At 37.1% G+C, this 14733-nt stretch overlaps 1 protein-coding gene across 2 annotated transcripts in view; it reads left to right on the forward strand.

The window, feature by feature from the left end:
- LOC140328275 (glypican-5-like) overlaps nt 1-2691 on the forward strand; it is a 137275-nt gene extending 134584 nt beyond the window's left edge. For both annotated transcript variants that reach the window (XM_072407738.1, XM_072407739.1), the window contains one exon: nt 1924-2691. In XM_072407738.1, the coding sequence (XP_072263839.1) occupies nt 1924-2135 (212 nt within the window). In that variant the 3' untranslated portion in view covers nt 2136-2691. The remainder of the gene's footprint in view (nt 1-1923) is intronic.
- Nucleotides 2692-14733: the final 12042 nt, after the last annotated feature.

Genomic DNA, 14733 nt, shown 5'->3' on the forward strand with positions numbered 1-14733 from the left:
TTCTCTTTCTGGATTTACTGCATACAAATATATCTAAGATTCATTGTGCATACTAATGACAACTACGTCTACAGACGTCTCAAGAAATTGGGCTCCCTCAAACAGTTTTTACACAACCTTCTGTATATTGTTTGAAAATCTAATGTGCCTCTGAATATACAATATAGTAAAATAATTTATGTTGATTGATAATTTATGTCCATTACAATATATAGTTTGTGTCCATTTGGATTTAATGATCACACATTCAGCTGTGATAGCTGGTTCCATACTGTACAGTGAGTATATTTAATAAAACAATCTGTTTTCATTTCTTATCTTACTTGTTCATAAGCCTCATATTTTTAGCAGTTGTCTTGTTCAATACAAGGATATTTTAATATAGTTAGTTGCAGTAATACAGTGTTTTTGGCCTACCTCTTCACATCATTAACTGTTTAATTCCATTGCTCCATAATATCTACATTGTGATTTCTATTACTGGTTAAACATTCACTGGAAATAATATTTTGTGATCCATTCCAGTGACAGTAGAATACACACAGCAACTGGTTAGTTCTGTGGAGAGGGAAGGGGGGGTGATGCTGCATCCTCCGTCTCAGGAAATGACTGTGGTCGTCCCCAAGTAATAATTTAGTGATCCACCTACCAAATCACTAAACAACTTTAGAGAACCGCTGTACACACTTTCGATTTTCACCCAAGATGATTACAACCATTTATCTAGAGCGACAATTATCCACTGCAAGTAGCTTAACTAATGCAGTGCAATAAACAAGGCTGATTTCCACCCCTACAAATTGGCATTAGACTATAATAATGATGTATACTACTGTGGGGACATTAGACTGTGCGCTCCAATGAGATAAATAGTGACATGACAATGGATGTAAAAGTGCAGCAGAAGATGTCATCATTATACAAATGCACTAATATTAAAAAGTTAAACACTATCTAAATAAAATTCTTTGGTGATTTGGATGAACTAACATGACTTCATTTAAATACCCACTGTGAATATAGGGAGGATCTGATTATAAATCTATACTGGGAATGGCCCTAGACCTGTTCCCAACTATGATCAAACGAGCAAAATATTTATCAGTTCATATAGAATACAGGTTGTATATATGTCATTGGTTTCAATATTGAGTGTTCTTAGATATCTCATTTGAGCTTCTAGGTCAGGCATGTCCAAAGTCTGGCCCGGGGGCCAATGGCGGCCCGTGTTCTGATTTCCACAGGCCAGCAGCCTCTGTCAAAAAATTAATAATATGCGGCCCGCCATCACTGTTGACTACAGTATATAATACACGTGTACAAAAAAACTATTTTATATATAATTAGAGTTGATCAACTCCCCACGTGTGCACAGGGAATCCCCTACTTCAATATAATGGGTGTGTGCTGTGCCGGACCTGCAAGGACCACGCCCACTCTGATTCCAAGAACGTGCTCTGCACATAGCCCGCACTGACACCGAATTCTGTGCACAGGGAACCCCCCACGTCACCTGGTGGGCATGTGCTGTGTGGGACCCGCGCAGACCACACCCACACTAACCCTGAGTACGTGCTGAATGGTTGGCCCCCACACATTTTCACCTGACCAAATCGGGCCCTCTTTGCAAAAAGTTTGGACACCCCTGCTCAAGGTCTTCTTACCTTCCAAGTATTCTGAAGTGGCCTCACCCACTCTACTGTAGATACATAAAAAATGCAACAGAAGTTTTTAGGGATCAGTGGTCTCATCCCATAAAGAGGTAGAAGCCAGTAAGTGTTTTCACCCATCAGCATCTACCAAAACCTTAAGTATCGATTTTGACTAAACTCTATCTTTTTGTTTAGCAGCTATAAATTGAACATTCTTTCTTTAATGTATTGATAAAAGGCCGATAACATTTATGTGTTTTCTTTTTTTCAGGTACAAAAAGACGGACTGATGACGTAAGCATGGTGAACCTAACAGTGAAAGCGTCTGTCCCACACAAACCCAGTTCCACCAAAACCCCTCTGAAAAAGGATTCATCAAACTCTGGTAGCAGAGTGTGCACATCCTCAGTTATTGTCGTGGCTTCCTTATTAATTATATGTCAGTTTATATCACAGCTTTGCAATGCTGCAGCTTCTTTATAAAGAATCTGTTCCTAATCCTCCGAAGCCTTATTCAAGAGAAGAAGGAAAGTAGCTTTTTAGGATAAAAAATGAAAAGACAGCATGAGCTGATGCTGAATGACCTTGGATGAGTCAACCCACGGTTTAACTGGGATGACAGGCTGGCAAGCTAGACGTACATCTCGGGAACAGTACAGATGGAGGTGACAGATAATAAACAACTCTCACACCTCAAACAACATGAAAACAAAACTCTGTTATTAAGCGGATTGGTTGCAGATATGAGATTTACAGTTCAGAAGTGAAACTTGGACAAAGTCACCGTGGATAGATGCTCAGAGTCCGATACCTAATCCAATAATGTAGACAAACCTGCCTTGCTGATAAACTAACAGGGCAGAGCTGAAGTGATACATTTTTACTGCTGTGCGTGTCAGACCTATGAGTCTTTGCACTTTAGAAGCCATTAAGCAAAGATGAGCTTCACATGTTACAGATACCTCTAGGATTCTCCTTTATGATATTTGTCACTTTTGCTCCTACTTTAAAAGTCAGCAAATACATGTCTATGTTTGTCCTTTGTTTGTCACTTTTTGTATTTGTTTACTTGCCCTCTTTTATCATTTTTAAATAACACAGGTTCATATCATTGCTTGATTCATGCAATACAAGCCCAAGGTTACCTGCATCACGAAAAAGAAAAGAAAACTGGGAAATGCAATCTGTAGCCTTCAAAAATTATAGCAGGGCTATAGTTAGAGTTAAATTGGATGTAAACTGTACATTATTTTAAAAGTCATTTTGTATTGTTTGAAATCAACAGCTTTGATTTTATTAATACCGGATGATAGTGGTAAAGCTCTTGTACTGTCAAATGGGCTTTTTCTTGAGAATACAAATAGTCATGCCATCACAACCCCCCCCCCTCCTTTCGGTCAGATGTCTTGCAACCAATGTTGGCACATATGTAGGAAATAAGTGGCTGTAAAGAGGCTACAAATGCAACAAAGAATTCAAAAATGTTAACTACTGGCAAATGTTAATGATACAAAATTCTTTAGTAAACCTTATGTCACTAACTTTTCTTTGACACATGTGAAATATGATGCCATTTTGGTGGTCGTCTTCATCTAACCATCTGACATAGGTATATAGTATGTCCTTATACCTTCTATATAGCTAACTATTCTTCATGCCTGCTCTAACTCCATCTAGACCGGTCTTCAAGTCAAAAAAAGGTTGTGTAGCACCATTAATACTGATCTTATATACATTCTTTATCACATGGAGAAAAAAGAGGATTAAGGGACGACAGAAAATCTAAAGGTCTTCCACATAGAGCACATGGAATCATTGGTTTTATGCAAATCTTTCTAGACTTTATGGGTTATGCTGCTTGCACACTTAAAACCAAGAACAGGGCTCTTTGACAATCAAGGTAAAGTCTTGTTAAATTACAAGATAGAGCATCATGAAAAGGTTTCTGTTGCCAGGTTGCTTCCTCAAGGCTGTCATAGGACATCACTGGCAACCAACTTCTTCAGGGTGTCCTCCAATGATGAGACAATTTTTAAGTACTTCAAAATCTTTGGTCTTAAAGGTCTGGGGGAAAGTTTGTTATACCAGTGCAAAAAGTCAAAAAGAAAAGGCAAATGTCTAGAAAAGGAAGCCCATGTTGCAGGAAGTACTTTAAATATTTATTAGTTCTCCCAGCATGCATCAGAGAACACAACATTGTACAATTCAGGACCCAGCCAATTGTGATTACTAAACTGTAAGCTTGCAGATTGGACAAGTATGGATGAATATATCTGTGTTACATTCAAATCGGTTTGATCATCCATATGCCAACACAGTGCGAGTGCTGTGGAAAGCAGCTTCCTCATGCCGAGTATTTGGATGGATATGATAGGGTGGTTTATAATAATTGGGTTGTATTTATTATTCTAGGCATAGATGGGCTATGCTTTTCTGCACAAGTTAAGGTTTGACACAATTGATGTCACATATTTAGTTACCATCACCTTGTGGAATATTACAAAAGACGTAAAGCTACATAAGCTGTGTGTCCAGCATCTAAAATAGGACACCTATACTATAATGGAGTCAGAATATTTAGTGGCACCATTCTCTTTTATCTGATACTTCCTCCTTGTTGTCTCCCTCACAGGAAAGAACAGTATATATAATCTGGTTTAAGTAGATGTTTCATAGTTTCTAAAGCTGTCGGAAAAAAAACATCAGGAACACCAGCAGGAGTTTAGAAAATGCCTTCTTTGCCTCTAGTCATCGCTCTACTTGTGGCTAATGATGTCAATCATACCAGCTACCCTTTTAAAACTCAGAAATATTTCCCAGACTCAGATATCAATGCATTGTCTTTTGGATCAACACAGAAAATATTTTACATTAATGGCTACCCCATGGTCAGATATGAGATCCCTCATCTTCCATATCCTTTCATGTATTTCGCTAGACTTTCTTTAATCTATATATAGCAATGGCTTAATAAACAGCTTTAAAATTTTGAGTAGACAATAGACATCTCAGTGTGTACTGCATATCTATGGGAAGAACATCCAACCTTGAAATGACTTAAAACAAGCAAGTGATGTAGGTGGGAAGGACACTGGGAAGTAGCCATTCATATTTTGCATTAAGCCTTATTCCCACAGGAGCTGTTATGCTGGTATGTTATCGCCATTAAAGCCAGACAGAACATTGACTACTTTCATTTTTATTTCAGGCTTTATGGGGTTGTTTAGACCAGGCTAGTGAATTTGCAGGACCTATCTTTCATACTGATTTCCTGAAAAACATTGTATTACTACTCTTTAGGGTCAGAAGTTACATTTTGACTTTCCATTGATTTTTTTTGGCCATTTCAAATTTAAAAAAATGTAAAAAAAACAAAGTTTATCCCCCCCCCCCAAAAAAAAAAAATCAAAAAGCTTGTCATCTTTCCTTAAGAAAAAGTTCTAATGTTTCAAATAATTGAAAACCTTGCAAAACTGGGGTGGTCAGAGAGCTTGGTAAGAGAACAGGTTAACACCAAGAGGGGATAGGACACACACAAACTGCATCCTCAGTATAAAGAAAGACCCCATGTTTTTGTTGTAATAAAAAACACACACACACACATATTTTAAGAATTTCTACCAAGAAATTCAACATTTCGTAAATGATTTGTATATAAAGCTCCAAATGTTCCTTTCTGTTGCTGATAATAAATGACTTTGTGATGTACAATACAATAGGGTTTTCCAGCACAAATTTGTCAGATTTAAAAATTACTGACCCAGAACAAAAATAGATTACCAAATAGTAGCCAATCAGGGTCCTGGCCTCAATATTTGTTGAACATTGGATAAACAGGGAAAATTGGGACATTTCCCGTTTACCATCAATTTTAGTGACAATACAATGTTCAGGAGCCACAGCAACAGAAAGTAAGAATTAACACCTATTGTAAGGTTATTTCCCCTCACTTTGGAAAGATTTTCCATCATTTGTTCCTTTGTCTCTGCAACAACAAACAGTAAAAATGTAAAATGGTAGGGAGTTTGAACCGAAACTCTATCCAAAAACAATAGTTATGAATGAACACATTCAGTTATAACAAGCCATTCAATCCTAAGGAAAGGAGAGAGGACAGGGAGTATAAACACATGGTTTAACAACCACAAAACTGCATTTATTATAGAATAGAACAATATAAAAATTAGAATATATAAATACATTTATAAAATAAAAGAATTAATCAAAGAAGAACTAATAAAACAAAAAGATTCCCCTTAAATACACCAAAACCTTTAAATAAAAACCTACTTGCTGAGACCTGCTTTTTTTCTGGAAGGATTTAATAGAGATGACTTTCCAAATGCTTTATCTTGAAAAGAAATATTTGACTTATAAAAGTATGATTTTCTTGTCAAGAAATGTCACCTTTTTGAAATGTTTTTACAAATGCTTTCCTATCATTGTATAGACAATGTAATCTGACAGAGATGAACAATTCTGAAAATATGAGAGTTCCACCATAAATTCTGCTGTGCATTTTGATTTTTGCAACCATGCACCCCTGAACCTAGGATTATAGGATTAAGAAGATATAATGTAGAAATTTGTAGATTCCTAAAAACAAGGTGTTCTTTTGGGCCACACTTTCTTTTCTTTTCAAAATGAATATGTGGCTTTTGGACGTTTGGTAGTGTATATTTACATATTTTTTTATCAATATAAAGTAACAAATATTCATATTTTATATAAATATGCATACATTTCCATTAGACGTAGCTTTCAGTTGGCTGAATCATGATGAACAATCCAATGTCACATTTTTAGATAGCTTGGACTTATTTACCTACTTACCTACCTACTTACCTACTACTATTTAATACAAGCAGGAAAATCAAACAAGCTGGCAAATAAAAACCCTTTCAGCTATTTTTCTCCATGGGATCATCGTGGGTTCCATCTGATCACATTTCCTTCTGTCTCCTGATAACATTGTCTGCAGACACAGATCATTTTGCATACACATTTATATAACAATAAGGCATGACCAAGATCTCTTTAGATGTCAGTGTTCCCCAGGCTAGCTCACAATTGGCTGTACATCTAAGTGGATGCGAGGATGACCTTGTTCATATACCATTAGAACAAGGTACTGTCTTCCTCGCATGCATATCTTTGGTACATTTCCTTTTGTATATGATTCTAGACACCTTGAAGGCATATTCTGTATAGTAATGCCGATTGTCAACGCCTGCAATGTATCAACTAGCTATGAAAAGCAGCAAAATAAGTAATTGTCCCATTTTTTTACAATGTCACACTTTTTCTTTTGTATAATCTATCCTAGCTTCATTTAACAGTTTTTTCCTTAATATGTTTGGCTACGTCTTTACATTTACCATGGGAATAAGAAGAATGGGTGCACATGGAAATCATCCATGTCCAATTTTTGTTTGGCAGTAGAACTGAAGTGATAGATCATGTTGTGTGTGCCATAAGTTTACCAGCAAATCTCTGATGTGATTGGGGAGTATTCCTAATCCTGTCTCTCGTGGTTAGTAGGTGGTGCTGCCCCCCTGTATATACATAAATTATAAAACAAAGACAGAAAATAAACTGGGTTTTTTTGTGGCAAAAGGGGTTTTTTTGTGAGCAAGTTTTTAAGAAGATGACAATCTATATATGTATACAATGTATATTATAAATGTAAATAACATCACGTATCCCGACGCCTTTTGCGAATAGGGGACGTATGGAGAACGTTTATCAGACTAAGGAATTTTCCTTGGGTTTCCTTATTTGTATTGGGTCCAAGGTGTTCAGTCGCAATAGATTAAAAGATTTCCAAAGTAAATCCTATAGGGACCAGCAAATCTCAAAAATCTAAGCAAGAAATTTGGTGGAAAAGCTCCAACATTAATAATTGAATTATATATGTTTAAATAATATTGATGACCAAGACAAACCAAAGCAAAGAGACCCCCCAAGTCTTCAAATGAATAAACAACAAGGTCTTCCCAAAATAGTCCCCTGGTTTGAAGCCAGAAGAAAAAAAAAACTTTTCCACTTGTAAGATGATTTGGAAGAGTTCTTAGTGTTTGCACCACCCTAAAATATAAGTGGAGCAATTAGTTGAATTAAAGTCTGATTTTGAAATGTACTAAAATTGAGAGATTTATTGGTAAAAGCAGCATGGAACGTCTATTTGGGAAAAAAAAGTCTTTCATCTATCCAACTGCCAGGCAAAAAACATTTTCAAAAATGGTCAGCAATGACAGTTTCCTTCTGGGAATAGGACTGACATAAGAAAAGAAGTAAAGATACTGAAGATATAAATGTGAATATTTTCTCAGTTAAATGAACAGACATCTGCAGATACCTTACCAGTGTCCTCCTCTTCATATATGACAGATTACTGTACACAATACAGCGACATCCCAGCAGTGGGAAGAGTGTAAGCCGGTTAGGAGTCGTGATCAATCAAACTGACAGCCGTGTAAACAAAGCCGTGTCACCCACACACATTTTAATATTTTGTCGCTTATTTTTCTTTTGCCAGTTTCTATAAATCATTACACTATTAAAGAAACTTTCAGTAAATCCGTTATTTTACAGCCTCAATCAGATTCCTTCCGCACTGCACGTTTACATTCACAGGAGAACATCTCCAGATGTAGATAATTCATTTACAAAGGGAGTGTCAGAGCTGAAAAACTCCATGCAGATCACAAACCTTTCTGGTATTATGTGAAGTTTAATGTTACTGGTATCTGGATCTTCTCTTTGGATGCTCCAGTTGGGGGCAAAGAATAAAAAAAAATCCTTAAAAAAGTCAATATACCCTCCCCTGGATCGAGTCCATCACAGCTTCTATTTGTCTTGGATAGTTGGCCGGTAAGTTCTTCCATGCTTTAATTCTCCTGTACACCAGGTAGCATGGAGTGCCTTGCCCACCTTTAGATGTTGTAGTACCTCCAGCTGCATTCTACATTCTACAGCTAGTGTATGAGATGAATGTTAGGTCTATAATGGAGAGTATATATTGCATAGGGAAAGTAAAGAAGTAGGCTTGGATAAAAAAAAATGCAGACCTTTAACACCTACCTGCTTACAATTTTCACTCTTAACAAATTTACAGAATTGTATCATCTATCAAATGCCTGTACCCATCTCTTCTGGTTTTATCTACCAACAATTCTCAAACAGCTTTCTTCCCAAGGTTGTTAGGGGTTCTAGAAACTGTGGCTGAATAATCTCCCATTTGATGATGGCTGCATGGGTCTGCACCACTTGACTGCAAGACTCTAATGATGTTTTTAGTTTACTATAAAGCTGGTATTCTAGCCACCACTGTAAGGGGGAAGCATTTTTTCCACTGATTCTAGATTGATTTTAGTATGGGGTCCCTAGGAACTGAAATATTTAAAGAGTTTCTCAGAGATTAGAAAGACAGAAGAAAAGCCAAGTTATTTGCCTAATGTGGCAATGTATTGAAAATAGTGTACAATTTTCAATACATTTGTTCCTGATTTCATCAGAACATACATAGCATAAAATAAAGTTCATATTGTTCAGCATACAAACAGATTTAAAGTCAACCTCACTGTGTTCTAAGACAGGGGGGTTCCTTTTGACCTGATGTTTGACACAACATCTCTGAATATATTAAGGTTATTGTACAGTTTGTGTCCCGACGCATTTTTCCTCTGAGCGATTGTTCAGGGGACTTTGCAAAAAAAGGTTGGATTGTAGGATGATGTTGTGAGATGGTCGAGGATATTGAATGAATTGGATTCAATGGCAACATTCAATGGTATGACTGTTGGAAAGCCAAATGCAGAGCTGTTGTGTGCAGCAAAGGTGCTGTGTGGAAAGACGGTGAAACAAATTTGTACACTATTTTCAATATATTGCCACATTAAGCAAATACCCTGGCTTTTCCTCTTTCTTTCCATATTCACATTGATTAACATCAGGGTATGTGGCCCACCTTGACTAATTGAACTTGATTAGCAAACTCTTCTTTTTTTTGCAAATTACCATCCTCAGAGATTAAAAAGCTGTGCTACCCATTTCCCACTACAGCTCTATAGGTATAGGTATAGGTATAGGTATAGTGACTGTAGCAGATAAACCACAGCACACCCTGAACTGTGTCATATGCTGATTCTCTTTATCTGCCACTGAAAATGGGAGTCATTTGCAGACAGAATGGAAAATATATAAATATTCTTTTGCAAAAAGCATTTACACACAATAGAAAATGTATTGTCTTCGGGGTTAGCCAGGTTTTGTTTAAGCTTAGGTAAAACATGTGGAAAACTACTGATATCATAGTTGTCACATTTGGGCCATAAATTATGGTACATTCCAAATTCAGATTAGGCTCCATATTTCATGGAGATGACTGTGTGGTGTTTATCTTTCAGTTTAAACTGATATTATAGTGTAAGAACACTTTGTAAAATAGTTATCGTGGGAACCAGAGCCAGCTACAAATTGATGTGCTATTTTAAAAAGTTTAGGTTTTTTTGTGACAATTAGACTATAACAAGTATCAGGCAGATAATAAAGTGCAGTTGTTCCTGCTTTAAGTTTAGTCTAGGGGCAAGAAGGCAACTAATATTTTCATTCATACCTAACAAATGAATAAATGGAGCACCCCTTTATGGTGGGTCAGATATGCGGGTTTAGAGATCTTTTTCTTTTTTCAATTTATACAGCTGAGAAATAAAGCATTCATCTACGGGTGGCAGATAAGCATCTCATATGCTGGTTTTATTAGAAAAGATGCTGCATACGTTGCATAAGTATAGTGTTCCTGCTTTTTTAAAATACTTAGCTTATAAAATAAATGTGCTCATCTGTGGTTCTGCCATGCCGAGCTGTATGTCACTACCATGTGTAGCCATTACTGTTTCATTAATAAATCCTTTAATTAACTTTCAACGAACACAGAGCTAAAAGCTCCCCTCTGTTCTTGCTCTACAGCAAGTAATAAGGATTTAATTCTTGTACTATGATGCCAATGGTGTCTTTGTACATTGCATGCAGGGTCTTTGTAATAGGGGTCAGAAGCCATTTGTCTTGCAGGGGTCTTACCATCAAACTTATTAATAATAGACTTGTGTATGATGACATCTAATCAAATACCATTCTAGTTAAAAACACACAAAACAGTCTAAAATTGGTCCTAAACCTTAAGGGGAAATCATTTGATCCCCAATTTTTTATGTTAGGGGGTGTAAAGGTGAAAGCATAGACATCTTTCAGTCCTGATGAGCCTAAAGCACTCTTGCTTCAACTTTGACCTGTCTGAAAAGGTAGGAAAGATCCCAACAATGTCACATTTTCTCTTGACCCTTGTATGGCTGCTTCTGTGGTTGGAGGGCTATTGAATAAAGGATCGAGTTCCCTGTTTGTGAAGTTGCTTATGAATAATGTTGATCGTAGAGTAACACAGAGATGAGCTCAGCACTGTGAGGTTCCTGCTGTTGCAGGCTAAGGTCAGACCAGGATGACATGGGGCTCAGAGGAGCTCGGTTATATGATGCTGGTCATCAGATTGAGAAGGAAGTTCTGGAAAAAAAGACAATATATTTCAGCTTTACTATTTTATCATTGAATTGGACATTTTTTATCTTGGCTTGGCTTAAGTTTAATTTTAATTGTACAGTGAAAGCTAACAGAAACAGAGGGAAACATGGGAAAACCTCCAGTGGGGATATCTGTTCCAGTGACAGCTGATATTCCTCAATTTACAGAGATTACCTTTTACTATTTAAAAAGGCTCTGGACAGAAAGTTAATGAAATCTCCCTGGTGCAGCACAGGCGGCAAACCTCACAAAAGTTCCAACCATTTTTGGTTCACATGGTGGTAACAGTGGTTTCCAGGCATCTCAAGTAGTTGGTACCTTGCCAGCCAATCAGCACCCTGGAACATTTATGCCGGTTCTTGTCAGTACCCAAGTGATCACCACTAGCCCATTTTCAAATGCTAAATGTAGTGTCTTGATCCTAGGCACAATTCCTGGGTAGGTAGAAAAGATAACTGCACTGCATCCTCACCACCTGTCCGAACCTATCTTTACCCAATTCAAGTTACTTTAACCATAACTTTTTCATTCTCAGCAGTAAATCTCCTAATGAGTAGGGGTAGTTCTTAAGCATATAGTTCACAAAAGTATCACATTTCTATTACCCACTTACAAGTTATTATTGGCCCAGATAACCGTACAGCATGACATGGTATTCGCATTGGTGGCATAGTCCAAAGCGCACGCTGGATCTGCAGCTGTCATGTAATTAGATGTCACTCTGCATCTGTGGGATTTACACATAGGCAGCACAAGCTGCAAGAGCTGGAGACAGGCTGCAAGATATTTATGACATACAGAAAGACTTTTGTACTATCTGTTCTGTAGGAGGTAGCACAGGCTACAAATGCAGTCACTGCAGCTGTTGGCTTCAGGACAGTAGCCAGGAGCTTGATGAATTGTGTAGCATATCCAATTACAAACGGATCTAAAACGAGCCTTGTAATGAACATTTCCTGGGCACAGTGAAATAATAACAGTAAGTGGCGGTGGATAAATAAGATAAAAGTCCTTAAATCATAGAGCAATATGCAAAGTGCAATATCCCAATTAGATTTGATTTTTCTGACAAATCTAAAATAATAAAGGGAAAAATCTGGAGGCTATGGATAGTACAAATCATAACTTTTTACATTCTATTTTCAAATAGTCTTCAAAGCTTTGAGATACTGATTTAAGGATTTTGTTTTTAAAGAAGGATACTCTCTGCCCTTTAAGTATAATAAAGTAACTACTTTACTTTTTATCTGACCACCCTGCCACCTCTACACAAAGCTGCTCAGATGATTTCTACCATACTTAAATATCAGATGTTCTGGTACATCCACAGTGACGAGATGTACACATGCTGAAATATAAGTGAAATTCCACTAATTGGCTGGCTCTACCTGAATGTCACCCTTTGCAGCACCCATGGGACTTGTTGTTGTGGCTGTGTTAGGGCCTGGCTGTAACAGCAGCTGATATCACAATAATAAATAGAACAGCATTGTATATGGACTAGCAAGCTGACTTCCAAAAATCACTTCAACTACCAATTTAAACCAACACAAATAAAGCCAAACTCTTGATTTTTTTTTTGCTTAAATAGTCCCTTAGTGGCCTACAAAATGCATCACAAAATGCAACATGGACTCAGTATTCCAAATTGGGTGACAACAACTGCCAACTGATGGAAAGAGAAAAAAGAGGACCCTCTGTGTGTTGGGAGTGTTGAGGGGGCATAGTAGAGTTTACTTTATTATTGGTGTAGGATAACAATGCCTCCAACACCCCATAAGTAATTTCTTATGCTTCACGCTCCTGCTAGATCCATGCTGTGTGGCCATTACTGCAAACTCCCCCAGTCAGTTACTGACTCTGTGCAGGTAAATGTCATTTTTTCCTATGCATACCATGTATTTTGCACCCCAACAACAGACAACCTTTTCAGGGCTACTTCAAATAATTTCTGGGTGAAACAAACAACCGCAACAATTCTGTAAAAGAGCAATTGTTCAATATGCAAAAATATGGACAATTTAAAGGACGTCTCATCCAATACTCAATTTACTTCTCTGACTGGTAACATCTTTTAGGTCCTAATATAATGGTGGAGAATCCATCACCCAACACTGACCAACACCTCTCATTAAAACAATCGTAGCACAAAAAAAGCAATGCATTACCTAAGATATTAATTGCATAATTATCAGGTGGGAGCTGTATATGTGATAATGTCCTTTACAGATTTGTAGAGAGAACATTCCCTTTTTCTGTTCTACATGGCTTTACCAGCTTCAATCCTGAACTACCAGGCAGTTTTGAGGATTCCTCTCAGTGGGAGTAATTACCAGCGGTGTAATTAGTGACCCAGTGAAACAGAGAGTAAGTCTTCTGTGTTTGATGAGGGCAATCCTCAAAACACAAAATGTTAGTCATACTTGAGAAATGGTTCTTAAGGGATTTCAGGTCAGTACCTACAGGGACTCAGCTGGCAGGCCTGGCATCTAATATTAGAGTTTAGTATTTGTGTCATTGTAAGCTGGATCTGTGGAGTTTCTAAGTTCATAAGTTGTAAATGATTACTGGACATACACAGAGAGAAGAATGCTTGTTAGGGATCAGCAGATTGATTCCAGTAATATTGATATGGCTGTGAAAATTAGCAATTTAGCCAAAGCAGAAACTCCCCATCTTGTTTTTTGTGCTGCTCAGAATAAATTTGCCTGGAAAAGGCTTACTCCCCAAAATATTAAGCACAGGATAAGCGCTTACCTCATGGACTAACAAGGGTTGCAAAGCGCATGCCATTAGAGCTAGCTATGGTTAAATGGGTGGGATGGTTGCTCCCTAGCCAATCCATATGATTTGCCTTTCTCATTCACACCAATGCATGTTGCCAAAATTTCACCATATTCTTTCCATTTTTTATAGAAATTTTGGGCACTTATGCCAGGTATTTATATGCACCTTACAGTTGCTGAATATGCATTAGGACACATTTATAAATTAGTGAATGGGTACCACTATTGGTATAAATCACTATACTTAAGCATACTTGCCAGTTTCCTGCCAACCTGGGTATCACAGTAACAAATCCTGTAGTTATATAGATTATACATAGTGTTTTTCATTTTTTTGTTGCAATGACACACAATCAGCTCCTGAAATTTAAGCATGTATCCTAAAAGTCTTTCTTACCTTCACCCTGGTGTAAATGTTGGAAAACAGATTGTGAATATACATGAATTCAGATAGGGGGCTGATGCTGAGCAAATTAATCTCCAGGGAGTAGTCATACATATTACTGATTTAGAAGACTAGAAACTCTTTTTGTAAAGCAGCGACTTTGATATTCAGCAAATATTGCCAGGTGGAAAAATCAATCACTGCCAATAAAAACACAAGTACCTGAAAGATTCTTTATCAGAGAATACATATGAAATGTCAGATTCACTGCATTATAAATTGATTCATGGGAAAATGTGTATATTTCTATATATAATACCTCGTTCATAATAAT

This window comes from Pyxicephalus adspersus, chromosome 4 (assembly GCF_032062135.1).
Source record: "Pyxicephalus adspersus chromosome 4, UCB_Pads_2.0, whole genome shotgun sequence".
Classification (NCBI taxonomy): Eukaryota; Metazoa; Chordata; class Amphibia; order Anura; family Pyxicephalidae; genus Pyxicephalus; species Pyxicephalus adspersus.